At 41.0% G+C, this 14,169-nt stretch overlaps 1 protein-coding gene across 1 annotated transcript in view; it reads right to left on the bottom strand.

Annotated features, from left to right (window-relative positions):
- The window catches only part of RIPK2 (receptor interacting serine/threonine kinase 2), a 39,972-nt gene extending 36,065 nt beyond the window's left edge, over window positions 1-3,907 (bottom strand). Inside the window, exon 1 of the mRNA XM_005888276.3 lies at window positions 3,585-3,907. Within this exon, the coding sequence (XP_005888338.2) occupies window positions 3,585-3,757 (173 nt within the window). The 5' untranslated portion in view covers window positions 3,758-3,907. The remainder of the gene's footprint in view (window positions 1-3,584) is intronic.
- Window positions 3,908-14,169: the final 10,262 nt, after the last annotated feature.

The following is a 14,169-nucleotide window of genomic DNA, read 5'->3' as shown; positions in this document are numbered from 1 at the left end:
TAGAGAGGGCATGCTAGGGGAAATCTTGGTGATACTTAACATACTAATTCCTCCTCCCATTAGGAGTACGAGGCATTCTTCCTTCTCTTGTGATCCTACTATGTATCAGTCACTTTACCAAAGTTGGTTTTATTATCCCTATGAGAGCACTGCTGCTGCTGCTGCTAAGTCGCTTCAGTCGTGTCCGGCTCTGTGCGACCCCACCAGGCTCCCCCGTCCCTAGGATTCTCCAGACAAGAGTACTGGAGTGGGTTGCCACACTGGGCTTAGATAAATGAATAATTTTCTAATGGTCATGTTAATAATAAGTGGCAGGTTTGGAGTCAGATTTGAATTGCAATTGTGGGTTCTAACACCTTTGTTTTTTCCTATCACTGCTTAATTAGAGAAGGAAAATTCCTGAAGTTATATTTTGAAAAGAATGAGAGAGTGGGAAAACAGAATAAGCTACAACAGTTTAAAAATAGGTTTTTATTGAGTTGGCCAAAAAGTTCATTTGGGTTTTTCCATGCCATCTTGCAGAAAATATGAATGAACTTGTTGGCCAACCCAATATATTAAAAAACAAAAACAAAAAAAACCCAGAAACATAAAACACAGCTTCCATAGATATATTGGCAACAAAGAAATTTTCAGTCACAAAACAGTTAAACTGTTTACACAAGGTGTTTGAACAACCAGTCAAACTCATGTACTCATAGGAGCTGGGAGATTGCTGGGGAAGGTCCATTCATTGGGCAGAAGTCAGGTTATAGAGAATGACTCATCAATCACTAAAATAAGAAAATGTAATAGCACATAAACTTATTTTTCTTTCCTCTCAAAGAACAATGCAAACATTATCCACACGAGAGCCCAAGAAGTACATGTATTTGTTATTCCTACTTCATAAGTGAGGACACAGACATCCTTTGAGTCAACTGCATATCCAGTGCTATGCTCAGATGTCATAAACACAGATAATGTTAACATTCTAGGTAACGAGCAGGAGGAAATACACGGTGCAGTAATGCCAGAGTGTTGTGTTGGTCCTTAAGGCTTCTTTGAAGGCAGAATTAATTTCCTACCCAATTTGGTAGGAATTTTGGATTATGAAAATTGTTAATGAACATGGAAAGTGAACTCCCGCTTCATTTCTTGGCTCCAAATGGCACAAAACTTAGATAAATTAAAATCTTGAGAAGCAGCATCCAAAATGGGAGGATCAATCTGCTTTAAAATACCTAATGAGTCCATAACTGCTCGATTTCCATATGTTTTAAGTTGATTCTAAAATACATCCACCCTCTCTAGTCAATTACCACCCTTCAAGGTTGACTACACATACATATATATATATGTAATTGCCCCATACTTGCTACACAGAATTCAACACCTAGGGTAAACATACCCTGTGTATCACTAAATCTGAATTATGGTACACAAAAAATGGAAGCAATCCCTAGAGGTATCTCAAACTTACTGTGGGACCTTGCCCATCCAAGCCTGATAGCAAGAGAACGAAAAGAAACCACAGGCAGATGAAAGTCAGTAGCATTAGCAGGGCTGAAACTGAGGAATTTAACTGCTGTTGGATACTGACAACTAATCAGGCATCTCAGTTCAGTTCAGTTCAGTCGCTCAGTCGTGTCCGACTCTTTGCGACCCTGTGAATCGCAGCACACTAGGCCTCCCTCCCCATCACCAACTCCTGGAGTTCACTCAGACTCACGTCCATCGAGTCAGTGATGCCATCCAGCCATCTCATCCTCTGTCGTCCCCTTCTCCTCCTGCCCCCAATCCCTCCCAGCATCAAGAGTCTTTTCCAATGAGTCAACTCTTCGCATGAGGTGGCCAAAGTACTGGAGTTTCAGCTTTAGCATCATTCCTTCCAAAGAAATCCCAGGGCTGATCTCCTTCAGAATGGACTGGTTGGATCTCCTTGCAGTCCAAGGGACTCTCAAGAGTCTTCTCCAACACCACAGTTCAAAAGCATCAATTCTTTGGCGCTCAGCTTTCTTCACAGTCCAACTCTCATCCATACACGACCACAAGAAAAACCATAGCCTTGACTAGACGGACCTTTGTTGGTAAAGTAACGTCTCTGCTTTTGAATATGCTATCTAGGTTGGTCATAACTTTTCTTCCAAGGAGTAAGCATCTTTTAATTTCATGGCTGCAGTCACCATCTGCAGTGATTTTGGAGCCCCAAAAAAGAAAGTCTGACACTGTTTCCACTGTTTGCCCATCTATTTCCCATGAAGTGATGGGACCAGATGCCATGATCTTCGTTTTCTGAATGTTGAGCTTTAAACCAACTTTTTCACTCTCCACTTTCACTTTCATCAAGAGGCTTTTTAGTTCTTCTTCACTTTCTGCCATAAATCAGGCATCTAGCATGATGTATTTTCACTTATATGATATAGGGGGAAGACCTGGGTTCGATTCCTGGGTTGGGAAGATACCGGGGAGAAAGGAACGGCTACCCACTCCAGTATTCTGCCCTGGAGAATCCCATGGACTGCATAGTCCATGGGGGTAGAAAAGAGTCAGACAGGACTGAGCAACTTTCACTTTCATTGGGGGAGGTGGGAGAGGAGAATGTTTGCAATCATGGGTGTTAACTTGCCAAGAATTGAATGCAGAGCCTAGTTAGATTTCTACCGGAAGGAAAACACACTGACTAAACACACTGACCAATACATATAGTTGAAAGGTTTTTCTGGAAACAGAAACTAATGCTAGCCCTCCCATGAAATCTAGATAGTGCACTAAAATTGTTCAATGGGAGAGGCATTCAAAAGTTTCGTCATTTAACAGTCTTCTGATTCCAGTTTATTGTTAGTAAAAATTACACAAGTTTCCTCCAGAGACAGACTTCCTTTCCCATGAGAGTGAGGAGAAACTAAATTGAGTTGAGTTTGATGTCTAAACTTCTCTGACTACATGTAGTAAACCAAAAACCACAACAAAAAGCCCAAAGCAAAACGTCCCAGATTCTACAGCAGTGCTGGTCAATAAAAACACGTGACCCACATATACAATTTGAAATTTTCATGTAGCCACTTAAAAAAAAAAGGTAGAAATATGCAAAGTGAACTTTACCAATATATTTATCACAACATATCAAAAGATACCATCTAAGCATATCATATAAAATTATACATGAGATATTACAAGTTTTGATAGTAAGTGCTAGAAATCTAACGTGTATTTCCCACTAAGAACACATTTCAGTTCAGACAGCCATATTTTCAGCGCTCAACAGCTATGTGTGGCTAAACGCTACCCATTGGGCGATGCGACCCTAGAGTTAGACTTCAAAAGAAAAAAACGAAGTCAACACAACTGAATTTCAGTAGAGGACGTTTAGAGTTGGGCTGTGATTGCTGGCTCTGGTGCCTGGAGAAAGGAAGCCTAGGAAAAAAATAACAAAGCAGTGACAAGAAGCGAGACTGTGGCATCTCCAGAGAAGCCGGCCTTTCCCCCAGGTGAGCCTAAGCCTCGAAGGGCCGCTTCGAGGGGAAGCGGTCACCGCCGTCGGGGCTCCGGAGCCCAGGTGCCCGGGGTGAGAGCCAGTGAGAGGGGCAGGACCGCGGCCCTACCTGTCGAGCAGCGGGCTGTGGATGTGCAGGTGCTTCACGGCCACCTGAACGCGCCAGTCGGCGTGGCGGGCGGACGACACGGTGCCGGACGCGCCGCGGCTCAGGTATCGCAGGTCGGCGAGCTTGTGGTACGGGATGGCGGGCAAGGCGCTGCAGACGGGCTCCGCGCTCATGGCGGCGGGCCGCCCCGGCCCTCCGGCCGCCGGCCGCTCCCGGAAGTGCCCGCCGCGGCCGCAGCTCCGCCAGGCGCGGGGCCGCACACTAGGTCGCGAGGCCGTTCATCCCCCAGGCGGCCCGCGCCACGCTCCTTATCCAGGGCCCGGGCGAACTCTCTCTGGAGACAGGTTAAGGCCGAGGAGACGGGGCGCTCCGGAGACGGGCTTCCTCTCGCCGACCCGGCCCTCCAGGGCGCGGCAGCCGGCCGCTCGGAGCTCCGCCTCCACAGACGCTCCAGCGACGTCAGCGGGCGGACGCCGAGCCGGGGGCTTTCCCGCGCGTCCGCCCGAGGTCGCCGCCGCCGGGAGTTCCGACCGCGTGTCCCAGGCCGGCGCGGCGCGGGCGACGGCCTGAGAGTGGGAAAGGAGCCCGGGGCGCTCAGTGCGTCTTCTCTCCGCGCCCTCGACCAGCCAGGGTTTGGAAGGGTTTCCTATGAGGAAATTTCCCCTCAGCCGCCTCACACTTGGTCCGCAGGCCCTCCCGCCTGGAAGACTCTCCTCTGGTCCCGTCTACTAGCAACATAGTTTTCTTCCCCTTACCTATGTTTTCTCCTGACGCCCATAATTACAGCCAGAGATTGAAAAATAACCTTGAGAGATTCCTTCTCTCTGATTTCAGGTAAGACTGCAAACGTTTCTTTCTCATAGATCTGGGAAGAACGCAGTATTTAATGCCAACTGAAAAACGATGGAAGCATCTTTTCGTCTTTTTTTTACCTTAAACACCTGTCTACACCTGAAATGGCTGTTTCGCAACGTGTGGTGCAGACATTGTACACAATAGCAAGTTCGTGCTAGGCATTTAATGAGTTCTAAAACGTAATTAATAGGAAACGCTTGAGTTGAATCAGGGATTTCTGCCTAGGGAAATTCAACTCTCCCTTTATTTCTTTATTGCCGGAAATGTGAGTAGCAATGCTACATTTTTCAATTAATGGAAGCTGTAATAAAGATTGTTTTGAAATCTGGTAACTTAAATTGCTTAGCTTTAAAGCTATGGTCTGATAATCTGTGGTTTATTTCTAAATAAGCTTTTTGCTACAAAAAGTGCTTAGAAAACTTTTCGTGTTCATTCATTCATTCAGTTTACAAACTAAGAGCTCTAGAGAAAGAGAACAAAAAGTAGGGAGGAAATTATCAAAATAATAACTCAAGAATTTTTGCCAGGATCAAAGGTCAAAGGTCTTCATATTGAAAGGGTCTACCAGCTAAGGTGGCCGCAGTGGTAAAGAATCCACCTGCCAATGCAGGAGACTCGAGAGACGCCGGTTTGATGCCTGGGGTGGGAAGAGGAGGAGGAAATGGCAGCCCACTGGAGTATTCTTGCCTGGGAAACCCCATGGACTGAGGAGCCTGGCAGGCTACAGTCCATGGGGTCACAAAGAGTCCAACACAGCTGAGCGCGTGCGCACGCACACACACATACACAGCACCCACAGTGAATAAGAAAGACCTATATTAAAGTACATCATTAAAAAGATCAAGACACTAAAAGCAAATAGAAGATTCTAAGAATTCAGAGGGAAGAAACAAGAACAAACGGGTGGGTATTAGAATGGCATCTGATTTCTCAGTGATCATGCTTTTATGCTAAAACACTGCAGTGAAATTTCAAATTTTGTATTACAATAGCTTCCAATCTAGAATTCTGTAGTCAAACTATTCATAAAGTATAAGAGCAGAATAAAAACATTTCACATACATAAAGGATGCAAAAACATTTATTTTCCATCTATATACTTTTTTAAAAAAGAAAACTACTAGAGGATGTACTGCAATAGAACATGACAGCAAAACAAGAAAGACATGGGGCCCAGAAAACAGGACCAGAAGGATGTGAAGGGAAATGCCAGGTGAAAGATATGTGGCCGGATCAGAGAGCAATTGCTTTCACTGGAGCAAGGAGATGGCAGATTCCAAGAAGAAAGACTGATAAAAATTATTTATTTAGATGATTAATTTTGAGTATTTGTGTGTAGTTATATAGCTAGATGTTTGATAGATCTAAAGAAATATGTGATAAAATTTGAGCAGGAGATTTAAAACTATAGGAAAGCGAAAAAAAATTATTAATTCCATGAAACTAAAGATTATATAAGAATGGAAGCAGCATTTCTCCAAACTGTTCTGTGGTTGAAAAGTTTAAGACTTTTTAGAGCTTCTGAAATACTAGTATATTATAAATCTCTAAGAAGGAGAGAACATGCAGCATAGAAGTCTATAAAATTTATATTTTAATTGCATTTCTTTTAAATTAAAAAATAGTATTATAGTCACATGGTTCAAAAATTTTTAAATTTAAAAGCTCCAATAATCCAATAGGAAATTAAGGAGTGGACATAGATACTTCACAAGAGGAGATATCTAAACAGTAAATAGCAAATGAATGTGAAAAGGTATTCTATATCTTTAGTTATTAGAGAACTACAAGTTAAAACCACAATGAAATAACACTACACAAATACAAGAATAACTGAAATGAAAAAGACAGAATATACCAAGTGTGGATGAGGTTCTGTAGCAATTGGAACTCTTGTACATTGCTGATAAGAGTGCCATTTGGTATAACCAACTATTCAAACCCTGTGGCAGAATCTATTAAAATTACAGATATGCGCATCCTCAGTAATTCCTTGTCTAGGTATGTTGTTCAGTCACTCAGTTGTGTCCCGACTCTTTGCGACCCCATGGACTGCCACAAGCCAGGCTTTCTGTCCTTCACCATCTCTTTGGAGTTTGCTCAAACTCATGTCCGTTGAGTCAGTGATGCCATCCAACCATCTCTTCCTCTGTCATCCCCTTCTTCCCCTGCCTTCAATCTTTCCCAGCATCAGGGACTTTTCCAATGAGTTTGGCTCTTCGCATCAGGTGGCCAAAGTATTGGAGTTTCAGCTTCAGCATCAGTGCTTCCATTGAATATTCAGGGTTGATTTCCTTTAGGATTGACTTGTTTGATCTCCTTGCTGTCCAAGGGATTCTCAAGAGTCTTCTCTAGCACCAAGTTTGAAGGCATCAATTCTTCGACTCTCTGTCTTTGTTATTGTCCAGCTCTTACAGCCGTATGTGACTACTAGAAAAACCATAGCTTTGATGATAGACTATATGGACCTTTGTTGGCAAAGTAATGTCTCTGTTTCTTAATATGCTGTCTAGGTTTGTCATCGCTTTGCTTCCAAGGAACAAGTGTCTTTTAATTTTATGGCTGCAATTACCATCTGTAGTGATTTTGGAGCCTAAGAAAATAGTCTGTCACTGTTTCCACTTTTCCCCCGTCTGTTTTGCTGTGAAGTGATGGGACTGGATGCAATGATCTTTGTTTTTTGAATGTTGAGTTTTAAGCCAACTTTTTAACTCTCCTCTTTTATCTCATCAAGAGTCTCTTTAATTCTTCTTTGCTTTCTGCCATAAGGGTGGTGTCGTCTGCGTATCTGAGGTTATTGATATTTCTCTCTGCAGTCTTGATTCCAGCTTGTGCTTCATCCAGCCTCGCATTTTGCATGATGTACTCTCCATGTAAGTTAAATAAGCATGGTGACAATATACAACCTTGATGTACTCCTTTCCCAATTTTGAACTAGTCTTTTGTTCCATGTCTGGTTCTATTTCTTCTTGACCTGAATACAAGTTTCTCAGGAGGCAGGTCTGGTCATCTGGTATTCCCACTTCTTTAAGAATTTTCCACAGTTTGCTTTGGTCTGCTCCGTCAAAAGCTTTAGCGCAGTCAATGAAGCAGAAATATATGTCTTTCTGGAATTCTCTAGATTTTTCTATGATCCAACAGATATTGGCAATTTGACTTAGTTCCTCTGCCTTTTCTAAATCCAGCTTGGAAGTTCTTGGAACTTTGGAAGTTCTTGGTTCGCATACTGTTGAAGCCTAGTTTGAAGAATTTTGATTACTTTACTAGCATGTAAAATGACTGCAATTGTGCAGTAGCTTGAGAAGGAAATGGCAACCCTTGCCAGGAGAATCCCATGGACAGAGGAGCCTGGTGGGCTATAGTTCATGGGGTGGCAAAGAGTCGGACACGACTGAAATGACTTGGCACGCGTGCACGTGCAGTAGTTTAAACATTCTTTGGCATTGCCCTTCTTTGGCATTCAATGAAAACTGATCTTTACCAGGCCTGTGGCCACTGCTGAGTTTTCCATATATGCTAACATATTGAGTGCAGCACTTTAACAACATCATTTTTCAGGATTTGAAATAGCTCAGTTGGAATTCCATCACCTGCACTAGTTTTGTTCATAATGATGCTTCCTAAAGCCCACTTGACTTCTCACTCCAGGATGTCTTCTCCAGGTGAGTGATCACAACATCATAGTTATCCAGATCACTAAAATCTTTTTTGTATAGTTCTTCTGTGTATTCTTGCCACCTCTTCTTAATATATTCTGCTCTGTTCAGTCCACACCACTTCTGTCCTTTTTTGAGCCCATCTTTGCATGAAATGTTCCCTTGTTATCTCTAATTTTCTTGAGATCTCTACTCTTTCCCATTCTATTGTCTAGGTATACTGATATTCCCTGCTGGCTCAGACAGTAAAGAATCTGTGCGCCTGTAATGCAGGAGACCTGCGTTTGATCCCTGGGTTGGGTAGATTCCTGGAGGAGGGCATGGCAATCCACTTCAGTACTCTTGCTTGGAAAACCTACAAGGACAGAGGAGCCTGCCGAGCTATAGTTCATGGGGTCGCAAAGAGTCAGACACGTCTGAGTGATTAATCACAGCTTATACTAGAATCCTCAAAGTAATGCTATTTATAATAGCTTCAAACTGGAAATTACCCAAATATCCATAACCAGTAGAATGGGTAGATAATTTGTGGCACATTTAACATAATGGAATATGAAACAGCAATGGTATTGAATAGGCTACAATATTGATGAATCACAAATATAATATCAGATGAAAAAAGCTGAACACAGAAAAGTATACATTTTATGAGTCAATTTCTGTTAAGTACAAAAATAAACAAAATAGCCTATGCTTTCAGAAATCAGGATAATAGCTACTCTTGTAGGGTGGCCATAGTGACTAGAAGGGACATGATGAGGATTTTGGGGTGATAGAAATATTATTTCTTGATCTAGGACCTAGACTCTTGGTGCCAGTTACATGGGTATGCTCAGTTGTGAAAATTCTTTGAGGTTATACAATGTGCACTTTTCATATATATATGTATGGTTACACTTCAATAAAAAGTTAATAGATTTAAATACGAAATAAATAATATATGTGGACATACATATATATATATCATGTCTCTTGGGTGTATGTGTGTGTTTGTGTGTGTATGTGCTCCGTCATGTCTGACTCTTTGTGACACCATGGACTGCAGCACACCAGGCTTTTCTGTCCTTCACTGGCTCCCAGAGTTTGCTCAAATTCATGTCCATTGAGTTGGTGATGCTGTCTAACCATCTCATCCTCTGCCGTCCCCCTCTCCTTTTGCCTTCAGTATTTCTCAGCGTCAGGGTCTTTTCAAATGAGTCTTTGTGGAGGGTATAGTGTTTAATTAATGGCCATAAAGAATGGCTAAAGGCAGAAAACCTAAAGAATACTGATGCTAAACTATATCAACTAAATGAGAAACAAAAAATGAGAATATTTATGGAAATTAGGTTAAAAAGAAGCATGATATGTATATGTTGAATTCATCTATTCAGAATTCTGTAAAATCATATTAAGACACATTTTTCCATTTACTGAGAATAAAAATTATTTATGCTGTATGTGCTATTTTGGGGACATAGTTGCTCGAAGTGATATGCTTGAAATCTCTCATAGTCTCTTAAATTAGAAACAAGACAGAAAAGTGGAAAAATAAACCACTTATTAAAAGTACAAATAAAAGATTTAAAAACATTTCATATTCTATTTTTTTTTCTATTGTTTGGTCTAAATGCATCTGGTAACCATTGAGGGAAGCTGGGTGAAGGATATGAGGGACCTCTCTGTATTATTTTTGCAATTTCCTGTGAGTCGATTATCAGCTCCAAATAGAAGGTGTTAAAAAGTTGAACTTCGATGTATTAGTTTCCTGGGACTACCATAACAAAGAATCACAAGAATTATAAGAAAGGTATGTAAATGAGTTGGGCTTCCCTGGTGGCTCAGCAGGAAAGAATCTGCCAGCAATGCAGGAGACCTGGGTTCTATCCCTAGGCCAGGAAGATCCCCTGGAGAAGGGCATTGCAACCCACTCCAGTATCCTTGCCTGGAGAATCCCATGAACAGAGGAGCCTGGTGGGCTACAGTCCGCGTGGTCACAAAGAGTTGGACACAACTGAGCAACTGAGCAAGCACACGTGTAAATGAGAGGTAAGCTTTCCTTGATTCTTCAGATCTCTAATCCAACTCCCTAAGGCAACAGACAAATTTAGCAAATATTATGTGCCATAATGTAGGTGCTACAAGGATAACCAAAGACATGTGATCTCTATCCTTAAAATACTTTTAGTATTCTAAGGGAGGTAGAACCTGAGCATACAATTACAGTAGAGTGTGATACATGTTCTGATAGGGAAGTCCAGCATATGATAGTGAAGTCCAGAGCACACTTGGATACTAGGCGAAAGAAGCATGGATGGTAATTTAATGAAGAGAGGTAAAGCAACTCCCCAAAGTCAACAGAGTTTTAAATTACAGGGACATGATTTCTGCACAAATCTATTTGAATTAAAGCTCACATTCTTTCCGGGAACTGCTAGAGTATTCCATTTTCAGTTTCACATTATATGATGTCCCAGGAGAGGAATTTAGTAGCAAGAGGGAATTTCCCAGCTACAAAAAGACAATGATGGACCAAAACTAACTATTAATGGATACTTCATGGGAAATTCCATTTGCTTTGGACATTTTACTTGGCAGGTTTCCAAGAGTGGAAAGCCATGTTACTAGTAGCTCTGTCTGCATTTAAAATTTTTAGCCTCTGAATTTAGCAGGATATTTTGTTTTCCAAAATGACTTCAGAACTCAAAATCATTTTCTCCATCTGTCACTCTTATCTTGTATGCAAAATATACTAAGGTATATTTTTTAGACAATGCACACACACACACACACACACACACACAAACTTTTTTTTTTTTTTTGCTTTAGGCAGTGACTGTATGAAAGAGATTGTAAATTTAGTACCCTTTTTAGTGTCCTTTTTTTGGGCAGACACAAACAAAATTATGGAAGAAGGCAGAACCTTTCTTATTGTAGTAGCCAGTATAGTCTAGGTCATAAGAGCACAGGCTTGTGTAATCAGAAACTATGACTGAAGCAGGGATCCAGCAGCAGCAGCTGAACAGGTTTCCAGAGAGAACTCTAAAGTTTATTGGGAACTAAGGAACACGCAGGAAGTTTCTTAATTTTCCCAGTTGTAAAAAGGAATAGAAATGTCTGCCCTGCCAGGGAAACCCTGTTGTACAACTCCAGGGGACACTATTCCCGCTGGGGAGGTGCCAGTGTGAAAAAAGTGTAAATGGGCCCCCTAGTGTTACACAATGTGGAGGCCCTACGGCTTACCTCTCTCCCAGAATTGTTCTCAGAGACTCAAGTTATACAACGAACATAAAAGACCTATAAATTATAAACCTGTCAATCTATGTAAATAATATAATAATACTTTACAAGTTTTGCCCTTAAAGCAAAACATTCTTACCTAGTCTGAGAAAGAGCAAAGCAGCCGCTATTAGCTGGGAGCTGGCTTGGCATTCTCAGTGAATCTGTGGCATTCTCCTGTTCAATATAAATAACTTTCATAGAACACCAACCTCAGACAAGGCTCCTTTGCCACTGTAGAGCAAGACAAAATAAGACCACTTCATGATCACGTTTGAACAGAGGTAAAAGCATTGTTCAAACCACAAAAATGAACAAACATCTCCCTTTCTTGGCTAATAGTGAGTACCTACTGCTTCTTTAACAATTTTAGCTTTAACTTGATCTCATTGTTTTCATTGTCTAAATACAAATTAAGATATCCAATCAGAGAATCACTCCTCTTCCAGATGGTATCCAACATAGGGAAGATACCTGTTTTTCTTGAATGCTCCTCAAAATCACCTAAAATAAGCCCAAATCCTATAACAAATTATTTCTAATATCTTACTGAAATGTCCTGTGATTCCTAGTGTTACAGAACTCCTGCTTGCAGTGAATCAGTAAATCCAGTTCATAGAACTGCGGATGTGCTGCTGATGGTCTTTGACTAGAGGACATTGACAGGTTCATAGAGCAGTTATTGCCCAGCCTGGAGCCCTCACTACCTGCATCTCAGCTCTTCTAACTTCTGTAGGGACACGTCTATGGTGTTGATTCTGTTTCACAACACACAACTCCTGAGGAAGAGATTCTGGCTGGCCATAATCTCATCTTTCAAGCCCTTTGTGGATTATGGGGTTATGGACACGAGGTACTGAATTTCTAAAATGGCAGCAACAATATAGCAACAGCAATAACAACTAACACATATAATGCTCGCTATGTGTCAGGTAAGCAATTTCCATAGAGTAATTAATTTAATACAGCAACACTATAGAGTAGATACCATTGTCATTCTCACTTTGCAGATGTAGAAATCAAGGCACAGAGACGTTTATTACTTGTGTCAAGTCCCACAGCTATTAAGAAGCAGAGCCAGCCAGCAACTGAACAAAAGAAATTATATTGCTGTATTCTGAATCAGTTCAACTGTTCTCACATATAGAGTACTGAGAGATGGAGCATGACTGAATTGGCCCCACTCAACACAATTTTAGGGCTTCCTGGTAACTCAGAAGGTAAAGAATGTGCCTGTGATGCAGATTCCCGGGTTTGATACCTGGGTTGGGAAGATCTCCTGGGATAGGAAATGGCCTGGAGAATTTGTATATTTAGTGTATTTGCCTGGAGAATTCCTTGGATATGAAGCCTGGCAGGCTACAGTCCAGGGGGCTGCAAAGAGTCAGACATTACTGATTGACTAACACTTTCAGCACACTTTTATATGAAGAGTTATGTTATATGTGAGCAAGGATATGTTTTAAAGAAGTTCAGTCTAGTAATCTTAAAGTGTTGATATGTCTCTTTGATAATGGTATCTGTTAGGAATGATTTAAACCTTATGGAACCAATCCTATTGGCTATAATTTGCTTTATTTTTTATGTATTAACATTTTAATTTGGCACTTATTGACTGTCTATGGTGTGAATGGCTCTTTGTACATAGACTGGGACACACAGGCTCTTTCTACATAGACTGGGACACACAAATAAGCTCTACATTGCTATCTACAAAAGTTATGACTAAAGTCTTTATATACATCATTTTTATCCTTAGAAATCTTTCTTATTGGAATAGCAACTTAGAATTGGGATATGACCAGATTAAGGCAAATGCTGTAGAAAGTCTCTCTTTAGGAATTTGAACCCTAGAGTGTGTGTGTGTATGTGTGTGTGTGTGTGTGTGTGTGTGTGCTCAGTCATGTCCAGCTCTTTGCACCTCCATGGAATGTAGCCCGCCAGGATCCTCTGTTCATGGATTATCCAGCAACAAGAGTACTGGAGAGGGTTGCCATTTCCTCCTCTAGGGAATCTTCCCAACTCAGAGATCAAACCAGCATCTCTTGCAGCTTCTGCATTGAGATGATGGATTCTTTACCACTGAGACACCTGGAAAGTCCATGGGATATAATTGGCACTAACTTATCTAATTCTAGCAGAAATATATGAGACTTTGATATCTAATGGAGTGAAATGTTTCCTTCTTCATTAACCAATGTGTATGACCTCTTTCGTATTTTGTAATCTCAGTGAGTCTCATTTCTTTCATATATTAAAGAGTGAAAACAATATTTTTTCTTAAGTGTTTTAGGAGAATTAAATAGGATAATGTGCAATAAGATTATACCCAATAAATATTACTTTTCTTTCAAAAATTACTTTATTTAGAAAATACAGTGTTTGAATCTTGCCAATTTTAGTTTGGGCTTCCCAGTTGGCCTGATGGTAAAGAATCCGCCTGCCAATGCAGGAGATATGGGTTCGACTTTAGGTCAGGAATATCCCCTGGAGAAGGAAATAGCAACCCACTGCAGTATTCTTGTCTGGGAAATCCCATGAAGAGAAGGTTTGGTGGGCTACAGTCCATGGAGTTGCAAGAGTCAGAGATGACTTAGCAACTAAACAACAATTTTAGTTTAAGTGAGAATTATCAACTTTATAAGATGATTGTCAAGGTTGGCTTATGCATTACTGAAAATGGCTTAACTGTGTAGCCATGCTCTTGTTTCAAATGTGATCTCTATGAAAACGTGGGCTGTATCTGTGTTGTTCAGCATTACTTAGGACAATGAATGAAAGTCATGATAATCTACCTATTGTTACTTTAGGCTGTG

The sequence above is a fragment of the Bos mutus genome, chromosome 14 (genome assembly GCF_027580195.1).
Source record: "Bos mutus isolate GX-2022 chromosome 14, NWIPB_WYAK_1.1, whole genome shotgun sequence".
Taxonomy (NCBI): Eukaryota; Metazoa; Chordata; class Mammalia; order Artiodactyla; family Bovidae; genus Bos; species Bos mutus.
Note: the sequence above shows the minus strand (reverse complement) of the source record. Positions and strands in the feature narration are given on the sequence as shown.